This window comes from Microtus oregoni, unplaced genomic scaffold (assembly GCF_018167655.1).
Source record: "Microtus oregoni isolate MIOR12 unplaced genomic scaffold, Mior012 000022F_ref0000154, whole genome shotgun sequence".
Classification (NCBI taxonomy): domain Eukaryota; kingdom Metazoa; phylum Chordata; class Mammalia; order Rodentia; family Cricetidae; genus Microtus; species Microtus oregoni.
The window spans coordinates 11,178,962-11,198,617 of NW_024543081.1; the positions used below are offsets into that span (position 1 = coordinate 11,178,962).

Genomic DNA, 19,656 nt, shown 5'->3' on the forward strand with positions numbered 1-19,656 from the left:
TTGTGAACTGTCATGTAGGTACTGGGAACCAGACCCAGGTCCGCCACAAAAACAGCAAGGGCTGGCTTTTTTTTTTTTTTTTCCCTGCACACGTATGCCTGATGCCCAGAAAAACCAGAAGAGGGCATCAGATACCCTGGAACTAGTTACAAATGGTTGCTGGCTGCCATGTGGGTACAGGGAACTGAATTCAGGTCCTCTACAGAGCAGCAAGCACTCTTGACACTGAGCCATCTCTCTAGGTTGAAATCAAATTTCTTAAAAACAAGCTTCAGAGCTTCCTACCAATTCCTCTGGTTTCCTTTTTTTTTTTTCTTTTTTCTTCCCGAGACAGGATTTCTCTATGTAGCCTGGCTGTCTTCAAACTCAGAGATCCACCTATCTCTGAAGGCATGTGACACTTACTGCCCAGTTTTTCTTTTTTTAAAGGTGTGTGTGTGTGTGTGTTTACCTTATGTGGTGTTGGAAGAGACCAGTCAGATTCCCTTGAGCTCAAGTTAGTTACAGGTAGTTGTGAACAAACTATTGTGGGCGCTTGGAACTGAACTGTGGTCCTCTGGAAGAGCAGTAAGTACTTCTGAGCCATTTCTCCAGCCCCACTCTCTCCAACTCTTAAAGGTTTCACTACTCACTCACTAGTTTCTCATCTACCCTTGAAAAACACCCACTTCCCTTTCTGCATAGCTTAGGGTTAGGCAGTCAATCTCAGGGCAAGACCGCCATATCCTGACTTCTGCTTGAGATCAACTTCGTTCTTCTATATAAAAGGAGGGCCAGCAAGATGGTCCGGTGAGTAAAGAGGCGCAGCACCAAATCTGATGACCCAAGCTGACCCTTAGAATGCATACGGCAGGTTGTCCTATGGTCTCATGTGCTCATCCCCAGCAGGTTGTCCTATGACCTTCGTGTGCTCCTCCCACATAAATAAGTAGGTAAATAATTTTTTTTTTCAAAAAGCCATTACACTTTATCTAAAAGCAAATTTTATTTTCTAATTAGAAATAATATTTATATTTTATGTAAGTGTATAGATGGTGATTACAACTCAAGTCAAATTCATTTAATGTGATAACATGACCCCCCCTTCCTTTTTGGTGTGGGTACTGAGAAAGGGTCTCATTTATCCCAGGCTAGTCTTGAACTCCTGATTCTCAGCCCCCACCTCCCAAGTACTAAGATTACAGGCATGTGTCACTCTACCTGGTTTCCAAAATGCCCATTTATTTATCTCTTTTTTTTTTATTTTGTTTTGTTTTGAGACAATGTGTCTCTGTTAATGGCTGTCCTAGAACCTGCTCTGTTCTAGGCTGTTCTAATGACTGGCCTCAAACTCATAGAGATTCCCCTGCCTCTGTCTCCTGATGAGCGTCGGAATTCGAGGTGTGCCTCACCATACCTGGCTCCCAAATATGACTTATATTTTGCATTTCTGTGAATTACAACTTGGAAGAAAGATGTACTACAGATCTGAGTGACAGTGAAGGGGAAATGAAGGTGTGTCGGAAGGTGCTTAGGAAATAACGCACATACTGTTTTCGGTACTGATTGAATATTGTGAATATTGGAAGTGGGAGAGATCTGGGTGGTGTAGCTCAGTAAAGCCTGGGGGTCCATCTTCAGCATCATAAAAACAACTCCCCACAAGCTAACTGAAGACCATCAATCTTAGGAAATGTGTGTAACTGACTCATCGAGGGAAACAAAGAAGAGATAGTCTTGCCTGGTGGTTTGTAATTTTTTATAGGTACACCTTCCTACCCAAATCCTTAGCCTATAAAGGAGATCATCTGCTCTGACAAGCTTTCCTTCCAAAGCAGCCTCTCCTTAGCCCCCTTCAGTTTTAGTAGATAACAAACCAAGGAAGGTATGCATGGAATAAACATTACCTGAGATCCTATTACATATCAACCACAAAAATAAATGCCTCCGGGGGCTGGAGAGATGGCTCAGAGGTTAAGAGCACTGTCTGCTCTTCCAGAGGTCCTGAGTTCAATTCCCAGCAACCACATGGTGGCTCACAACCATCTGTAATGAGACTGGTGTCCTCATATAGCTAGCAAGGAGACAGACAGAACACTGTATACACAATAAATAAATAAATCTTTAAATAAATAAATAAATGAATGCCTCCAAGTGGCAGATTGTGGTGGTGAGCCAAGTAAACATGCTGGGCTGGGCACAAAGCACAGACTGTAAAGGGGTCTGCTGCCTGAAAAGACGCTGCATGTTCACTGTTGGCTCTTTACCAGTGTTTGTGCATGAGTCTGTGTATGTTTGGATATGTTTATTAGAATCATGTCTTTTTTTTAATACTGGAAAACCACCTCATTAGCGATACCACTGCTATTCTGCTTGTAAAGCTTTGTTAGGCACATTCACACACATTGTTATATAATTTTCAACATCACCCCACGAGGTACTTCTTTCAAGTACTGACGCGTAAGGCATTTTACATACTGCCTGGCTCTGAAGTGCTTAAATGTGGAGTTGATTGTGCCTAAGAAGACAAGTTTAAATCCAGAGGAGTTTTACACATAGCCTCAGGCATATAAATGAGAAGAGAGATAGATATGGGTGGAAGCCTTTCTTGGGGAAGTCTTGCTTTTTCCCTACAAGCACCCAACTGCAAAAGTTATCCCTATAGACATATACACTGGGGTTTTCTGGAAGAACTCCCTCACTAGGACTGCGCATCTTACAGTAGCTGGATTCTAGAATGCTTCATGGGAGTTCCCACCCGTGCAAGAATCCAATGCAGGCACTCTAGTTCGTACCTAAGGTTGTTAGGAGACACCAGACTCTTGGCACCCCATGTTTCAAGAGCTGTCCCCATGATGTTCCACTTATTCTTTGACGTGTCTGCACTCTGAGTACAGCAATCGGAAGAAATGGCTTTGGGCAGGTTAGTACGAGGAGTAGCAAAACCAGCATATGACAGCAGGACTCAACACTTCACATGGATTTCCTCGTGCGAGCTCTCCAACACTGAGACAGGTGCTGTCATCACCCATGTCTCAGACAGGAAAACAAGGCATAGGGGTTAAGTAACTGGGCCACTGTCACACAACCAGCAGGTAGTGGAGCTGGGACTTAAAATCAAGCTCTGGTTGCATTATCACGTGGATCGCACCAAACCAAGTCTAGTAGCAGAAGGACAGGGCAGACACTAGTGAGTGCTTCATTGATGAGTGAGCAGAGTGAACACCCAAGCTCAGGAAGGAAAGCACACATCATCATCTCAGGCCTTTCCTGTCTTTCCTAGCTCATTATCTGCCCCCACCTAGTGTTACACAGCTCTCTTTAATGCTCCTGAAACAGCAGAGTAGAAGTTGAGCAAGATACTCAAAGAACTGATCCTATACGATTCTGTGCTCTAAGAGGGCCTCATATTTCACAATCACAGATGACCCACCATCAAAAAGTAAGTCACAAACCACTTCACCTGAACTGTGGTCTTGGGGGCAGAGTCCACAAAGCAAAGGACCCCAACCCTTATTAGCACTAAAACCCTTAAGGAAAAATGTAAGACACCAAGACTCTACCATTCACTATCACACTCTCAAATCTCCCTAAAACTAAGGCCAAAAATACATGCAAAGTAGGTCATTAAATTGTACACAAACATCCCCTCCTTACTTGTCTATGATGTTTACTATGTGTTGATAGCTTGGGGGATCTTATGCAAATACCTGTGTGAGTCCCTGTATAGAGCAAGGACAAAAGTACTGAAGTGTAATCTCAACACTCAGGCTAAGATAGCATGGTAAGGAAAGACCAGCCTTTCTTTGAGGATACAAAGAGAAACCTCATTATCTTAGAAGACATGAAAATAGGAAGGAAAAGATTTGAAGAAAAGTGACAAAAAGAAAGGAGACAAAGAGAGAAAGAACAAGTATTGGTTCTTGCCCTTCACTCTCAGAAGTGCTGGGACGTAGTTCAGATCCAGTGCCTCCCTACCAAGGGTAAGGCCCTGGATTTAATCCCCAGCATTGGGGAGACTCAAACTAGAGGTTTGTGAATTTGCTGCCATTCCAATATAGTAAGACAGTGTCTGGGGTGGGGTGGGGTGGAGGACACACTAGGGTTGTAGCTTAGTGGTATTAGTGGTAGAATGCCTGCCTAGCACGTTCAAGAAAATCTCAACGTGGACAGAAACTCAACCAAACCCACAAACTTTAGAGGGGACAACAGACAAATGCCTCAAAAAGAAAAGGCTGCCCGAGAGTAAAGAACCAATATGTTCTGAAGACTGAAAGCTAAACCTAGGATAAAAAGGGTTTTAGGAGTTAAAGGGATGGAAGAATGTTCAAGGAAAAGAAAACAATTTGTCACAGGGGTGGGGGACGGGATGGACACAACAAAACAGCACCAGGAAATATTCTCCAAGTTGCTAGTACAGAGATCATAGAACGAAAGAGGGATAGATGGAGCTGCCTACAGATAAAATATAAAAGGCCTTAATGCCACCATCAAGAGTAGAAGCACAACAGACAGCTGTTGTTTTGTTTACTCTGCCCACCATCAAGCCAGTATCCCCCACATACACCCTGATCTTCCTTTGGAGAATGCCCACCAGGCATGTCTTGACAAGACTTCCTACAGTTAGCTCTAATTAAGGAAGGCTCCTACCAGGGAATGACCCAGGAAAGTAGACAACACATCATTAAGATGATGGGGTGGGGTGGGGTCCTAAGCAGGCTGCTGTGTAGCTTAACACTGGCTGGGCCTGGGGCTCCTGAGCCTCTCTGGGTTCCAACCCATTTCCCAAGCCCAGCTTTCTAGAACTTCTCTGGTCAATAAACACACTACCCTCCCCAAACAAATCCTGACTTTTAGTTCAAGCTAGCCAGATAAAGACACTGAAGTAAAGAAGAACCTGACCCAAACTGAGAAGATTAACAGTTAGTTTATCAAGAGCAGATCTGCTCACTCACCCTTCACAACTTAGGCCAAAGGACAAAGTCCCTGTGAAGACCTTCCTATGTTCCTTCCTTAGTGCTTCAAACATCTGGAGTTCTTGGGATGGCACCTGTTAGTTTCCCCTTGTGAACATTTGGATGTCTGCTTGGACTGTGAGGACAGCAATCAAAAAAAAAAAAAAAATCCCTGAAAACAGGGACTGTTTCATTAATTTCAAATGCTCTCTAGCACTGGGTGATGAGTAGATGGTGTTCATTCACTGCAACTTCTGAGCAGAGAAAAGGTTCCTAGATAACCAGGCTTCCTACAACAGGCCATCTCCTACCTCATACTCACAGGGCAAGGAAGAGGCTGAATGGCACATTCTGAAAGCATAGAAAATACTGGATAAATCATTTTCTTCCTCTTTTACAGAGTCGTTATAAATGGCCATGAAAAACGGGGATAAAAATCAAGAATCAATCTCACAACACTGTTAGACAGACAAATGCTCCTAGGAGGACTTCTGTAAAGTGTAAGGCCTCATGAGAATGTTAGCACTTAGGAAACAGCTTATTTCCCCTGCAGCTGTGGGATGGCAAGAGCCAGGGCTAGGCAGAAGGGTGCAACAATGCGGCTCCACATCTGGTTCTGCAGCTCAGAATTTCATCACCATTCCAAACCAGACCCTGAACCCAACAGACCTGTTCCCAGTCAGATGACAAAGTAAGATTGTGAGTGTCACTAGCAACTTCCAAGGCTAAAGCAAAGCAGAAAGAGCCGTATTCCAGTCTGTGCCAGCACTCGAGATTAGTTTCTACGCAGGAGTTCCCCAAAGAGCTTTTACCTGGAGACCCAGGCTATGATGCCATCTTCTAAAAAAATTCCACCACGTCAAAAAGTTTAACCCATGAGTCTTGTGGAGGAAAACCACACTGTGACTCCTCCTGTATTCCACCCACTCTACTTGCAAAAGCCCTTTCAAAAGGAAAAAAAAAAAATTCTTAAACTGTTCTAAAAATGCCCTGGGCTCTGGAGCCAATCACTCAATTCTTTTATGCTTATTAGAGCAAAAAAAAAAAAAAAAAAAAAACAAACACTATGTGCATTTAGCTCACCTCAAGCACCCAAGGTACAGCTATTTCAACCCCCACCCTATGCATGAAAGAAAAGCACAGAAGGGCTGGAGAGGTGGCTCAGAGGGTAAGAGCACTGACTGCTCTTCCAGAGGTCCTGAGTTCAATTCCCAGCACCCACACGGTGGCTCACAACCACCTGTACTGAGACTTGGTGCCTTCCTCGCCAGCAGTACATTGCATGCCAAATAAATGAATAAATCTTTAGAAAGACAGACAGACAGACAGGCACAGAAGAACCAGGGAACCCAGGGGAAGTCACTTCCAACTGCCCAAGGACTTTGCACATGTCCCCTGAAGGTGACCAGAGAATCTAGCTAGCATCTATCTATTTGAATTCCATCACATTACTTTGCTTCTGTAATCCAGAAGCCTGCTTACATCAGATAGGAAGGTGGCATGGACCAGAGGAAAAATACACCGGTTTTAGAACTGGACACAGCTGGACACAGACCACTTTCTAGTTGTGTGGCATGGCTCAGATCCTAAGTTACTGGAGAACTAGAGAAAAGACTAAAACCAAAACTGTATTAGAAGACAATATAGAGGAGAGTGAACAGTGCCTGGAACTCAGGGCCAACACATTCATGCTGATATCAAGGATTCTGTTTGCCTTTCAAGAGTGTCACACTCCAGTCTATAGTATAAAATGGATCCTCTGAAAAGGTCTGTACAGACGTGGTGCTGAGCACATGGTGACTGCTGCCTACATGTGACTTTAAAATCTGAAGATCAACATGCAGATGTGACTACAGGGACAGTGTGCTGGTTAGTTTGCTGTAGGTTTTTGTCAACTTGACACATACTACAGTCATCTGGGCTAAAGGAACCTCAAATGAAAAAAATGCCTCCATCAGACTGCCTGTAAACAAATCTGTGGGCATTTTCTTGATTAATGTGGGAGGACTCAGCCCAGTGTGGGTGGTACCACCCCTGGATAGGTAGGTCTGGATTGTATAATAAAGCAGACTGGGCAAGCTCAGGGGAGCAAGTCAGTAAGCAGTACTCCTCCATGGCCTCCACTTCAGTTACTGCCTCCAGCTCCAGCTGTGTAAGCAAAGTAAGCCTGTCCTCTTCAAGTTGCTTATTGGTTATGGGGTTCATCACAGCAACAGAAAGCAAACGAAGGCAGATGGCTAATAACTAATAAGGAAAGAAACAAGTCACATATACCTGGAGAACATCAAAGTCAGTATCTACAATCAAGAACAAATTAATGGTCCTGGGGCAGCAAGATGGTTCAGTAGATAAAGGAACTTGCTACCAAGCCTGAAGAGCTGAGCTTGATAACCCTGGGGCCCACATGGTTGAAATAAAGAACCTACTGCAGAAGGAGAAAACCAACTCCTCTGACTCCCCCCCACATATGCCCTTCCACTATATAAACAAATAAAATAATCTTTTAAACAATTTTATGTATTTTTATGTATGTGTATTATGCACACACAAAAACACCACCATGGAAAACAGCTATCTCAAGTTGTAGTCCAACCCTGTCCAAGAAATAAAGAGAAAGCTTGCCCCTAACTAGCTCACAAAAACTACCAAAGCCAATTATTTTTTAGACAGGATCTCACTATGTAAGCCCTGGATGGCCTAGAACCCGTAAGTATACCAGGCTGGACTCAAACTTACAGAGACCTACCTGCTTCTGTCACCCAAGTACTGGGATTAAAGGTGTGCACTACCAAGCCCAACTTCAAGGCTGACTAAAACAAAAATTTTTAAGAACTCTAATTGTGTAAGTGTGTATTTGTATATGAGTATGTGCACATGAGTGCAGCAGGTTCCCTCAGAGGCTAGAAGAGGACATAGAACCCCCCTCCCTGCCCAAACTCCCAGAGCTCAAATTACTAGCAGGCAAAGACTACCTGATATGGACTCCAAGAACCAAACTCAGGTCCTCTGTAAAAGCAGTACAGTCCTTAACTGTTGAGCCACCTCTCTAGCCCAGTGCTTCACAACCGCCCTAATGCTGTGACCCTTTTAAACAATTCCTCATGCTGTGGTGACTCCAACCATAAAGTTTCCATTGCTACTTTATAACAGTAATTTTGCTACTGTTATGAATTACAATGTAAATATCTGTGTTTTCCTATGGTATAAGGCAACCCTTGTGAAAGGGTTGTTTTGACACCTCCCCCACCTCTCCTCCCTGGCAAAGGGGTGACAACACACAGGTTGAGGACCACTGCTCTAGTCCTTCAAGAGAGATTCTTTTTTTCTTAAAAGTATTATGAGAAAAAACACAAAAGGACATTTCCTAATTTATCTGAAGATTCTGGTGAAAAGCGGTCACGCTGGCCTTGAACTCAGAGACCTGCAAGCCTCTCCTCCTGAGTGCTGCCATACCTTTTTTTTTTTCTTTTATAGGGTGTATGTGTGTGTATTAACACACACTCACAACACGGAGGTTAGGGATAACTTGCAGGAGTCAGTTCTCTTTTTATCTTGGAGTTCTGAGGATTGAGTTCAGGTCCTCAGCAGTCAGCGCCTTCATCTGTTAAGTCATCTCATCTGTTTTCTGCTTGTCCTTATAATACGTTTAACAGAAGGTGAAAGAAACTAAATTTTTTTCTTTAAAGATTTGTTTATTTATCATGTATACAGTGTTCTGCCTGCATGTATGCCTGCAGGCCAGAAGAGGGTACCAGATCTCATTACATACTGTTGTGAGCCACCATGTGGTTGCTGGGATTGAACTCAGAACCTCTGGAAGAGCAGTCAGTGCTCTTAACCTCTGAAGCATCTCTTCAGCCCCTGAAACTAAAATTATTTTTGAGATTTATTTGTGTTTCTATGGATGCCTGGCCTGCATGTATGCCTGTAGACCATGTGTATGCAGTTACTTCCAGAGGCCAGAAGAGGGTACTATCTCCTAGAACTGGAGTTCATGTGCGTGCTGGGAATTGAACCTTGGTCCCCTGGAAGAACAGTGCTTACACCACTGGACCAATCTCCAGCTCTTATGTGATTACTTTTTTTTTTAAATATTTTTTTTACAGTTTATTTAACTTTATTTTATGTGCATTGGTGTGAAGGTGTCAGATCCCCTGCAACTGGATCTTCAGACAGTTGTGAGCTGCCATGTGGGTGCTGGGAATTGAACCCGGGTCCTCTGGAAGAGCAGTCAGTGCTCTTAACCACTGAGCCATCTCTCCAGCCCCTGTGATTACTTTTGAGGAGGTGTAGTTTAGGGAGATTAGCAGACAGAGTAAGACTTTCCACAGTCCTGTTTTATATGTGTTTAAAATTTTGATCCATATAAATGTAGTGCCTCCCTACCCCCAATAAATAAAATAGCCACCATGGTAATCTGCAGCAATGGAAAGATCTGAAAAGTGCAAAGGTTACAGCTTTTCCTCTCTGGGAAACACACACGCAGGAACTAACTCCAAAGTGACTTTCCCTAAGTGTTCCCAGCAATAGCACTTATGACAATGAGAGATTACAAATAATGAAAATGTTCCACAGAGCAAAAGACATGCAAGTTGTCTAATTTGGCTGGATTATACTCAATGATATACCTATTATACTGCAACTATAGAAACCATATGACAATTTGTACATGAAAATATGACAACTGTGTATATACTTAAAGCATTCTGGCTAGCCAGACTTATCCCCTGCACTCTGGAGGCAAAGGCAGGCAGATTTCTAAGTTCAAGGCCAGCTCAGTTCAAGAGCTCTAGGAAAGTCAAGATTACATAGAGAAACCACACCTCAAAAAATAAAAACAAACAAACAAAAGAGTACAAACAGATCTAGACAGTCTGCTACTTGGGTTATTCTGTTGTTGCTGCTGGTTGTTGAGACAGGACCTTCTATAGCCTGGCTAGCCTGGGATTTCTGCTGCTTCTACACCACCTCTCAGGTGCTGGGACTCCAGAAGTAGGCCACCACACACAGCTTTACGTGGTGCTGAGGATGAACCCCTAAGCTATACACCCAGCCCCAGGAAATTATAATTGACATACAGTTGCTTGAGTTTCCTTTTTAGGTAATAACTTAAGATCTACTGAGATAGAAGCAAAAACACACTTTCTAAAAAGTATGAAAACTATAAAAAAAATTAAAAGCATTTTTAAAGACTTCAATCAGAGACAGGCAATGCTCAAGGACATTATTAGCCCAAAGGCCTGGGTGTGAACACAGAAAATGTTTAACAAGAGTGAGGTCAAACAGAGAAAGGGGACACTCAAGAGGACACTGGTCTGGTGGTCTGAGAAACCCCAGAAAATGTAACCAGAAGAGACGAAGAGATTAAAGCATGTGGAAAATAAACAAGGTATGGACAACAGCAAGATCTCAAGAGTTTTTGGAATTAAAGTGCAGAGGGTCAAGATGGGGGCTGGGTTGTAGCTCAGTGCAGCGTGGTGGGCATAAAGCCCTCAATTCAGTTCCCAGCACATCAACACGGCTAAAAGGGGACAGCAGTGCACATGTTTAATGCCATCACTCAACGCAGGGAAGCAGAGGCAGGAGGATATGAGCTCTACGCCAACTTGTGCTATACAATAGGATCAAAATTCTCTACTTCTAGGAGCTAGAACACAATCAGCCTCTTCAAAATTCCGACATAAACTCTGTCCTACCTGTCACACCAGGCTTCTCAGTGTGTTTGTTACTGCTGCTCTCCGATGGCCTAGCCAAGATATCACAAGCCCAGCCTGAGCTACAAAGCAAGACCCGTTCTCAAAACAAGTTATGTTTAGTTGGGAGTTGTGGTTCATACCCTTAATCCCAGCATTCCCCTCTTCAACACAGTGAGTTCCAGGGCTGCACAGTTAAGACCTTGTGGAAAAAAAATTCCGCCTAAAACTCTAAACCTAGCCAAACTATTAATTTGGAATGAGATTTGACTATGTATTTTTAAACAGGCCAGTCCTCAAAAATTTACCTCTAAGCCATGCCTGTGGTTCCAAAACTTTTGGTCAACCTTCAGTAGAGCAGTCAGATATAAAGGGAGGGGTCCAAAGTCAGAAGTTGAGTGGATCGGAGTTCCAACCTTGGCTGACAGTTCGAGACCGTTCTGGGCTATATTAAACTCAAGATCAAACAACAACAAATTACCTTGAGAAGTTGGGTGTATTTTGTAAAAACAAGGAAGCAAACACCACCACTACCCCAAACCAAGAACAAGGGAACAGGAACATCAGCATCACTCTGTAGGTTGGTTAAGAGTAGCTGACTTACCCAGGAGATGGCCGAACAAAAGGAGGGCTCCAAGAAACAAATAACTAACCCAGGAAACTAAGAAAGTGAGTTAAATGAATAAACAACAGTGCAGATAGTCTAGCCCAGAGACATGGACAGAAACAGACATACATGTCCACGGAGAACCACATGTTCTCAGCTGCTTCTTCCTAACCGCAGCTGACAAGGGAGTTAGCAAGATGAGCCATACTGAAACACTGCACTGCAACATGGATGAATATGAATGTGTGCTAAGTGAAAGAAGCTACAGGCCCTGGGTCCATTTACATTAAATGTTTAGAGCAGACAACTCGTAAGACAGGAAAGTAAAGCTGGGTTTGGTGGTGACAAGTCTGCAACCCTAGCTATTCTGCAGGTTGAGACAGGCCAGCCTTCACAACTTAGTGAGCCCATTTAAAAATAAAATGTAGAAACGGAGCTGGGAATATAGCTCAGTGGTAGAGTGGCTGCCTCACATGCACAAGGCCCTAGGTGCGGTTTCTAAAAGTTCTTCAACCTTCTCCAAAGGTGAACAGTTGCCTCTACTTCCCCCTCACCCATTCATTTCTGACTGGGCTGTCTAGCTTTGGACTCCTCCCCTTCCACAGGAAGCCTCTACCCCAGGTTGACCTCCTGCCCAGTTTCTGACTCCTTTTATGGCCTTGCCATCCTCGCTGCCCTCTGCAGCACTGTGTCTGTGCCACACTGACACTGACCGCTCTTCGGGAAGCTCACCTCTTCTTGTTCACCTTTGCTACACTTTACTACACTTCTCTTTCAGCCATTTCAGTTGTCCTCTTTCCTATCAACCTCCATTACCAGTTCTGAATACGTTTCCCCTTTCCTACACTGTGCTTAATCCCCACTTAAACCCATTTAAGACTAAATTTCATCACCTCCCCAGCAGCTTTCCTAGTGGAGCGACCTTCTAAGCTTCCTCAAAGGCCCATGCTCAAGGCCTCAATGGAACCCTACAATTTTACCTCCGTTCTGTGTTCAGGGCCAACCCTTCAAAGAGGTCACACCTTACACCTGGAACTCTTATTAAAAGAGTTGAAATTTTTTATTATATTTTCTTTTTTTTAATTAATTTATTTATTTTTACATTATTCTGTCTGCCTGTATGCCTGCAGGCCAGAAGAGGGTACCAGATTTCATTAAAGATGGTTGTGAGCCACCATGTGGTTGCTGGGAATTGAACTCAGGACCTCTGGAAGAACAACCAGTGCTCTTAACCTCTGAGCCATCTCTCCAGCCCGAGTTGAAATTCTTTAATCATGGTAAGAGTTATCTCTATTTTGAAATGCTCAACAGTTGCCTTCCTAAAATTCCACAAAACCCTGTATCTAGAGCAGTTTAGTCCTAACTCACCTTGTGGATCTCATTCACCATTTTCTTACACATAATGTTAATTATAAAAAAAATTTTAGCAGCCTTTTATTTCTAAGTACCTTGGTTATTCTTTTATACACTTATCAGTGCTGCTCCTCACACTTATTTTTAAAAATTGATTTGTTAATTTATTTTTATGTATATGGCTGCTTTGCCTGCATGTATGTCTGTATACTATGAGGGCATTGGACCTCCTAGAACTGGAGTTACAGACAGCAGCGAGTTACCATGTGGATGCTAGGAACTGAACCTAGGTCCTCTGAAGAGCAGCTAGTGCTCTTAACTGCTGAGCCATCTTTCCAGCCTGACTTCTGGCTGCTGTCAACATGGATATCTTCAAAGACCCTACTCTGAAGCAGAACTCAGGCTGGAGGCCAAGGTCAAATTTGAAGCAAGATATACAAGATGGGCCCAAACAAGTGGTTCTTTGACAAGTTTTGGTTTTAGGTGTTTGTTTTTTCATCATTAAAAATAAGAGGGACAAGGCTACAGAAATGGTTCAGCAGTTAAGAGCAATGGCTGCCCTTCCTGAGGACCTGGGATCAATTCTTAGCATCCACACGGCAGCTTACACATCTGTAACTCAGTTCCAGAGAATCTGACACTCTCACACCAATCACATCAATTATTATTTTTTTTTAAATAAGAGGGACAAAACGGGTTTGGTGGCACATGCCTTTAATCTCAGGACCTGAAAGAAAAAGGCAGGCAATCTTGATGAGTTTCAGGCTAGCTTCTTCTACATAGCAAGTTCTAGGCCAGTCAAGGCTACAGAGTGAGACACTGTCTCAAAAACAAAGAGTAAATAAACAAGGAAACAGCTGATGGGGTAGAAAGTGTGGATCCTGGAAGGTGGCCATGCTCCAGGGGACAGCAGATGATACCCCTACTTGCATATGAGCAGCACTAATTGGACTATCGAGTTATTCAAAAAGAGAAAGAGTATGTGAAGTTGGAAAGGAAATGTGATGGGGAGGTTTTAGGAGAGTTCAGTGGATGGATATGATCAAAATACATTGTATATACGTATGGAATTCTCAAAAATAATTTTTAAGAGGATGGGCTAGCAAGATGGCTCAGTGGGTAAGGGGGAATGCTGCCAAACTTGATCATTTGAATTCAATCCCCAGAACCTACATGGTAGAGGGAGAGAATCAACTCTAAAAGTTGTCCTCTGGTCCCATACATTCAAATGTGGGCCCATGAGTGGGCAAATGCGCACCCACAAACCAAATAAATAAATGTAAAAAATAAAAAAGTCTGGGGAAATGTCACACAAATGTAAGGACCTAAGTTCAAATCCCAACAACCAATGGCAAGGCAAGTTTGCAATCTCAGTGCTCCTCCTTCACCAAGATGGAATGCAGGGACAGGGGAATCCTTGGAAGGTTGGAGGCCAGACAGAGTATGCAGTGTCAAATGAAGAGACCCTGTTTCAAAGATGAAAGTCAAAACTGATACCTGAACTCGTGCTTCTAACCTCCACAAAACACCAGGGCACAGCTGAACCTGAACTCACATGCACACAAAGAAAAAAGATGTTTAAAAACCCTGAGATGTCACATAAAAATCGTGACTGGCACTGCTTCAGAGAGAATGGCACTGATAGCCTACGAGGCTTCCTCTACTACCCAGTCTAAACTAGGTTATCCCAGTCTCTCTCTGTGAGACAGCCCCATTTTATCACACAGTGTCCTGCTACAACTGTTTGTTTCTTCTGCTTCCGATAGTACTGGGGCTTGAACCCAGGACCACATGTATGCTAAGCAGGAGCTCTACTGTTGAGCTAGACCCCAGCCCTCTTTTTACTTTTCATTTTGAGATGAGGGTCTCACTGAGTTGCTTGGGCTGGTCCTGGAACATGAGGCCACAAACTTTCTGATCTGCCTCTGAAGTAACTGAGGTTGTAATTGTGAGCCACTATGTTCACCCACATTATGTTTGTCTTTCCAGCACTGGGTACTTTACACATCCCAGGCAAGCACCCTACCACAGAGCTACATTCCCAGTCACTGACCATTGATTTTACTCAAATGAAACAAAACCCGAAAGGTATGAGAAAGTAGAGACCCTGTTGGTCTCAGACTCATAGCTCCCGGAGGAGCTGGGCAGGCATGGTTGTAAACCACCCCAATTCCATACAGAAGTAAATGCATTCATATAATCTCTCTTCTTCCTCATCCTAGAGCACATGGTTGGTCACCCTGACCTACTCAAACCCTCAAAACTATACCCAATCATGTGTATCCTGTCCCATGTCATACAGGCATTCCATAGTGATACTTAGTGAACTTTCTCACTGTCCCAAGTGCTGTTAGGTACAAAGAACTATGGGAAGAAAAGGTCCTTTCCCTCCTCTCCTTTGCCTTAGTAACATGCTAAGGGGAACAGATGGGTTTCAAGGGACACTTCTGCCTCTAGACCGATGGCTTTTAGTCTGTCCAACTGGTTCATCTTGTCTTTCAAGAGTCAATGGCTGTCTCATCGGTGAGACCTTCCTGGTAAAGGAGCCTTCACCCAGCTTCCTTCCTCATCCACTTTCACTTACTGCCCTATGCAAAGGCAGGCTATTCAGCACCCAGCTCTCACCTCCATCCCATGGCCATAAAACATGATCCTTCTTATCTTCTATGGCTCTTTACAACCAAGCCACCAAAGCCAGCCCATGAGTTATCGTAAGTTATCGTTCTTGAAGGAAACACTGGCATAGAGGCCTATGAAACTACTGGTCTAACGCTGTACTTCATAGAGCATATGTTTTATTTAGACACAGATTTAACAACCTACGTTAGTATCAACCACTAGGTAATTTAACATACTGAAAAATTAAGACAAATAAAAGTCATTATAAAATGTAAGTACAAAAAAAACCACATGAATTTCTTCTTGGGCCCCTGACAGCAGGCAGTTTCAGGCTTCCTTCTTTCTGACTGCGGAACACCTGGTAAGCTAATGAACACATGGGCTTCGGTTCCAGCACCCATGAGGGGAGCTGACTGGTCTAAAGGTCATCTTTACCTGAAAGGGCTATTATAAGGATTGAGAATGTGTGTGTGTGTGTGCTTGACACTGTGTCTTGCACCTGAACGTCAAAACACATCAGCTACCCTGTGTCCCAAGGACCAACCCCTCCCATTTGTTAACCATCTTTGTGTTTAGCAATACTTAGTGGAAGAATCTGCGGTCAAAAGTGGAACTTCAATTACAGGGTCTTGTCACACTGCTTGGATGACCAGAATAAAAAGTAAGGGCAAACCAAAGGGAGGGGGGGGGTATGATATAAAAACAAAACAGGAAAGAGGCAAGCATCTTTTTTCAAACAACTTGTTACTTCTTTCTTCCTTCTACCTGTTTTTTCATCTGCAAAATGAGGATGTAGCCACCCTATCTGCCTGCAAGGGTGTAGATTCTAGAAGTAATAACACTCCAATAAACTGAGTCACTGCTTAGAAGTTCCAGACTCACTAAAGTAAGGAACTTTAAACCACACTCCTGTAAAAAAAAAAAAAAATAGAGTGATACCTACTTCCCAGGATTGTGCAAGGACTAAATGAAATAACGCAAAGTATTTGGGACCAGGAATGTCAAAGGCGCCCAACTACTGAGAATTACTAAATCACTACCCTATTCAAATCCTCAAAGGTGGAGTGGAAAGAAACTAATATTGGCTCGGGAACAGAGAGAACTGAGCTTTGTTAACCAGCATGATGACCGCGGGCAAGTCTGGGACCCTCTCCAAACCTTCGTTCCCGCGGCTGAAAAGGGAGAGAATTGCAAGAGAGGATCCCTGGGCTCCTACCAGTTTGTCCACTTCGCTGTTAAGGCTGCCGAAACAAAGGCCACCCGCTCCCTAGTCTGTACCCGAGGGGGCCACAACTCAAAATTCTTGCTGCTCAACTCCCTTTGCAGAGCGGCAGCAGGAGCGCCCGGGTCTCCATCCGAGGCCGCCGTACTCTGCCCGCTCCATCAGTAACTTGCTTTCGCAGCTGTTGCCCAAAGTTTTCCAGAGCGCCCGGAGACCCGGCTGTCAGTCAACCGCGAAAAGAGCAGGGGCGCGGGGAGCCGAGCCTAGGAGCCCAGTCCGGGAAATCCCGAAGCCGCTCCAGTGGCCAAGCAGGGAGTGACAGGTGCGACGAGGGACGCCGGCGACCGAGACCGGACAAACCAGAGCGCGTGTGGGCGCGCGAGGGAGGCGGCCGTGGCTTCCTCCTCCGGCAGCACTCGCGACGCCCCCAGTCCCGCTTCAGGCCCCGCAGCACCCAGGACTCGTCATCCTCCGGGAGCCCCGCGCCACGGCCCGGGCTCAGGCTTCGAAGGAGAAGAAGCGGGAGCCGCCGGGGCAGCTCGGGCCGCGGGTTCCTTCCCGCGCACGCCGGGGCGGTCGCGGGGTGGGCGCACGCGCACCCGCCAGCGCCGCCGTAACCCCTTCCTCCCCGCGCGGCCCCCGCATTCCCACCCAGCCGCTGCTCACCATCGATGTCCCCCAGAGTCAGCTCGTCGCCCAGCTCCGTCAGGGTGTCCATGGTCTCCGGACCGCCCAGCTCGCCGCTCTCGTCCATCGCCCGGCTTGGCGCAGAGTCCCCCGTGAGGTCCGACTCAGGGAGACGCGGAGGCGGTGCCGCCGCCACCGCCCATGACACCCGACAGCCCCCACCTGGTACCGCCTCACCGGCCCGTGCCAGCCGCCGCCATGTTTGAGCTGCGCCCCGACTCCACGGAAGGGGCGGGGTGCCCCGCCCTGTGCCGCGCCCACCGCAGCCCCGCCCCCAGCCCCCCCCCCCCCCCCCCCCCGAGCCCCCATGTTTGTTGTCAATGGGACCAGGCTCCCCTTAGCCAATGGGCGCGCGAAGCGGCTCGTGGGGTGATGGCGCGTCATCGATCAGCAGCTCAGATTTGCATAGCGAGGCTCCGCCCCTCGCGGCCTCCCAGCGCCAGCGGAGAGTAGCCGCCAGGCCCTCGACCCAGCCTTCCTCTGCTTTAAAGGAGCCGCTACTTTCCCGTTGGATCAGCTCCAGAAGCGGCTTCGTCGAGAGTCCGGAAATAGAAGGGTTAATGCAGAGCTGCCCGGCATCACCTTCCACAGCCCCCTTTACGCGGTGAGCACATTACGTCATCTTCCCCGTTGCCTCTCCCTCACCCAGCCCTGGTTAGACTCATAGTACCCCAACACTTAGGGATAGGCCTCCCAGCCTGGCGGGTCAGGCTTTATTCCACCCAAGACTTGACAGGGTGGTGAATCGCCTCAGTGTCGACATATTACAACTGGCCCTCGATCTGGAGAACCTCAGGATTATTCAGGGCCTTTAAAGGTGGTCATTTGCCCAAGCCCACCAATGGTCTCTAGAGGTGGGACTCCCAGGATTCTGAAGCACCCCACCGCCGCAGTCATCTGGGCATCATCTTACAGGTGGTCGCACAGTACACAAAGGTGCAAACTTCCAAAGCAAAGATTAGTGTTCAAAGAAATGCTGAGCAAACACACATACCAAGACATCCATCACTGAGTTCTTTGTAACTAGGGAAAATCAAGAAGCCCAGGAAGGCACTATATAAGTAAATTTCACACGGTGAAATACCACGACATCCTTAACAGATCATCGAATGGACATTAGAAACAAAGACCTGTGTATTTATTGACAGGAAAAAAAAAAAGGCTTTCATGCCATACATAGGAAAATCTTCCTGTGAGTCTGAGGCAGCTGTTTTAGGGGTCAGAACTAAAGAACATACAGGCTGTATGGAGAAACTTGTGGATCCATTAATCCACTCTGTGCAACTGGGCTGGTTAGGCAACTGTTGCTAAGCCTCAGTTTTGCCATCTTGAAAGTAGCACAAGACCACCTTTGTAATTTTCATATCTATTTGATTTCCGCAGCAAGCACACAGCTCTTACCTTGTAGGTATAAATGTTGCAGCATGGAAGGAAAGGCTTCCCCAGAACAAGTGTTGCAGCTCTGAGGGGAAAGGTAACAACCCTCACACAAGATGTTTATTAGCAAAGACACAAGAGTGTGGCTGGGAGAAGCAGCAAAGAACTGAGCAGGAGGTGGACTTTGTAAAGGGTTTCTTGGCTGGAGGGGAAAGGTTTCCTGGTGGGATTCTGTGGCCTGATCTTGGACTGCAGCTTCTTCTCTCCTTTTTTTTTTTTAGGGCAGAGTTTGGCCACCTGTCTCTCCAGGAGCTGAAAACTGCTTTTAAGGTCCTTACAGTAATCTGGGAGACAGAACCTGGCCACTCGGGCCCCAAGGGGCTTACACTAAGGACCTCTGTGTTTGTGTGTGTAAAAATAAAAATAATGAACATAAAATAACAGACAATGGTACAAGTGACCAAGGAAAAGAGGTGTGATGACACTAACAAGGGGCCTGATTTGTGACGCCAAGACTCTCGCCTGGGGCCAGTAAGACTGCTACTAAACTAAATGACTCAAGTTCAATTCCTGTAAGTTCTATGTCCTTTACATGTGTGTATGCTTAGCCAACAGGCCTGAGAAAACACAAATGAAGGCTCAGTAGAAATGGTTGTGACTCATTCCTTTTCTTTTCAGACAAGGTTTTATGCAGTCCATGCTGGTCTTAGAACTAGGTGTATAGTCTTTTTTGTTTTTTCTCTTAATACTTTTTTAAGCCAGGCAGTATCAGCACACACCTTTAATCCTAGCACTCAGGAGGCAGAGTCAGGCAAATCTCTGCGTTTGCGGCTAGCCTGGTCTACAGAGTGAGTTCCAGGACAGCCAGGGCTTCACAGAGAAACCTTGTCTTGAACCAAAAATAAATAAATAAATAAATATATAAATAAATAAATTCAATAAATGGTAACAAGATGGTTACTGCACTGGGCCCAAACCTGGGCCGACATCTCCTAGCCTTGCCCACATAACTGAATTTCTCTTCCAGCCGGCTCCCACTGGGAGGCCAGGCTGTCACACTACTCCCCGGGACCTGAGCTGTTCATCTGAAGTGTCTAAGTGTTATGTCACGGTACGCCCTCTGGGTTGGGTAGCTGCTGTACATTACAGAAATAGTTCCCACTC

The 19,656-nt window shown here is 45.3% G+C and overlaps 1 protein-coding gene across 1 annotated transcript in view; it reads right to left on the bottom strand.

Moving 5' to 3' along the window:
* Srebf2 (sterol regulatory element binding transcription factor 2) overlaps window positions 1–17,347 on the bottom strand; it is a 58,122-nt gene extending 40,775 nt beyond the window's left edge. Inside the window, exon 1 of the mRNA XM_041671906.1 lies at window positions 17,095–17,347. Coding sequence (XP_041527840.1) covers window positions 17,095–17,182 — 88 coding nt within the window. The 5' untranslated portion in view covers window positions 17,183–17,347. The remainder of the gene's footprint in view (window positions 1–17,094) is intronic.
* Between the last annotated feature and the right edge of the window lie 2,309 nt (window positions 17,348–19,656).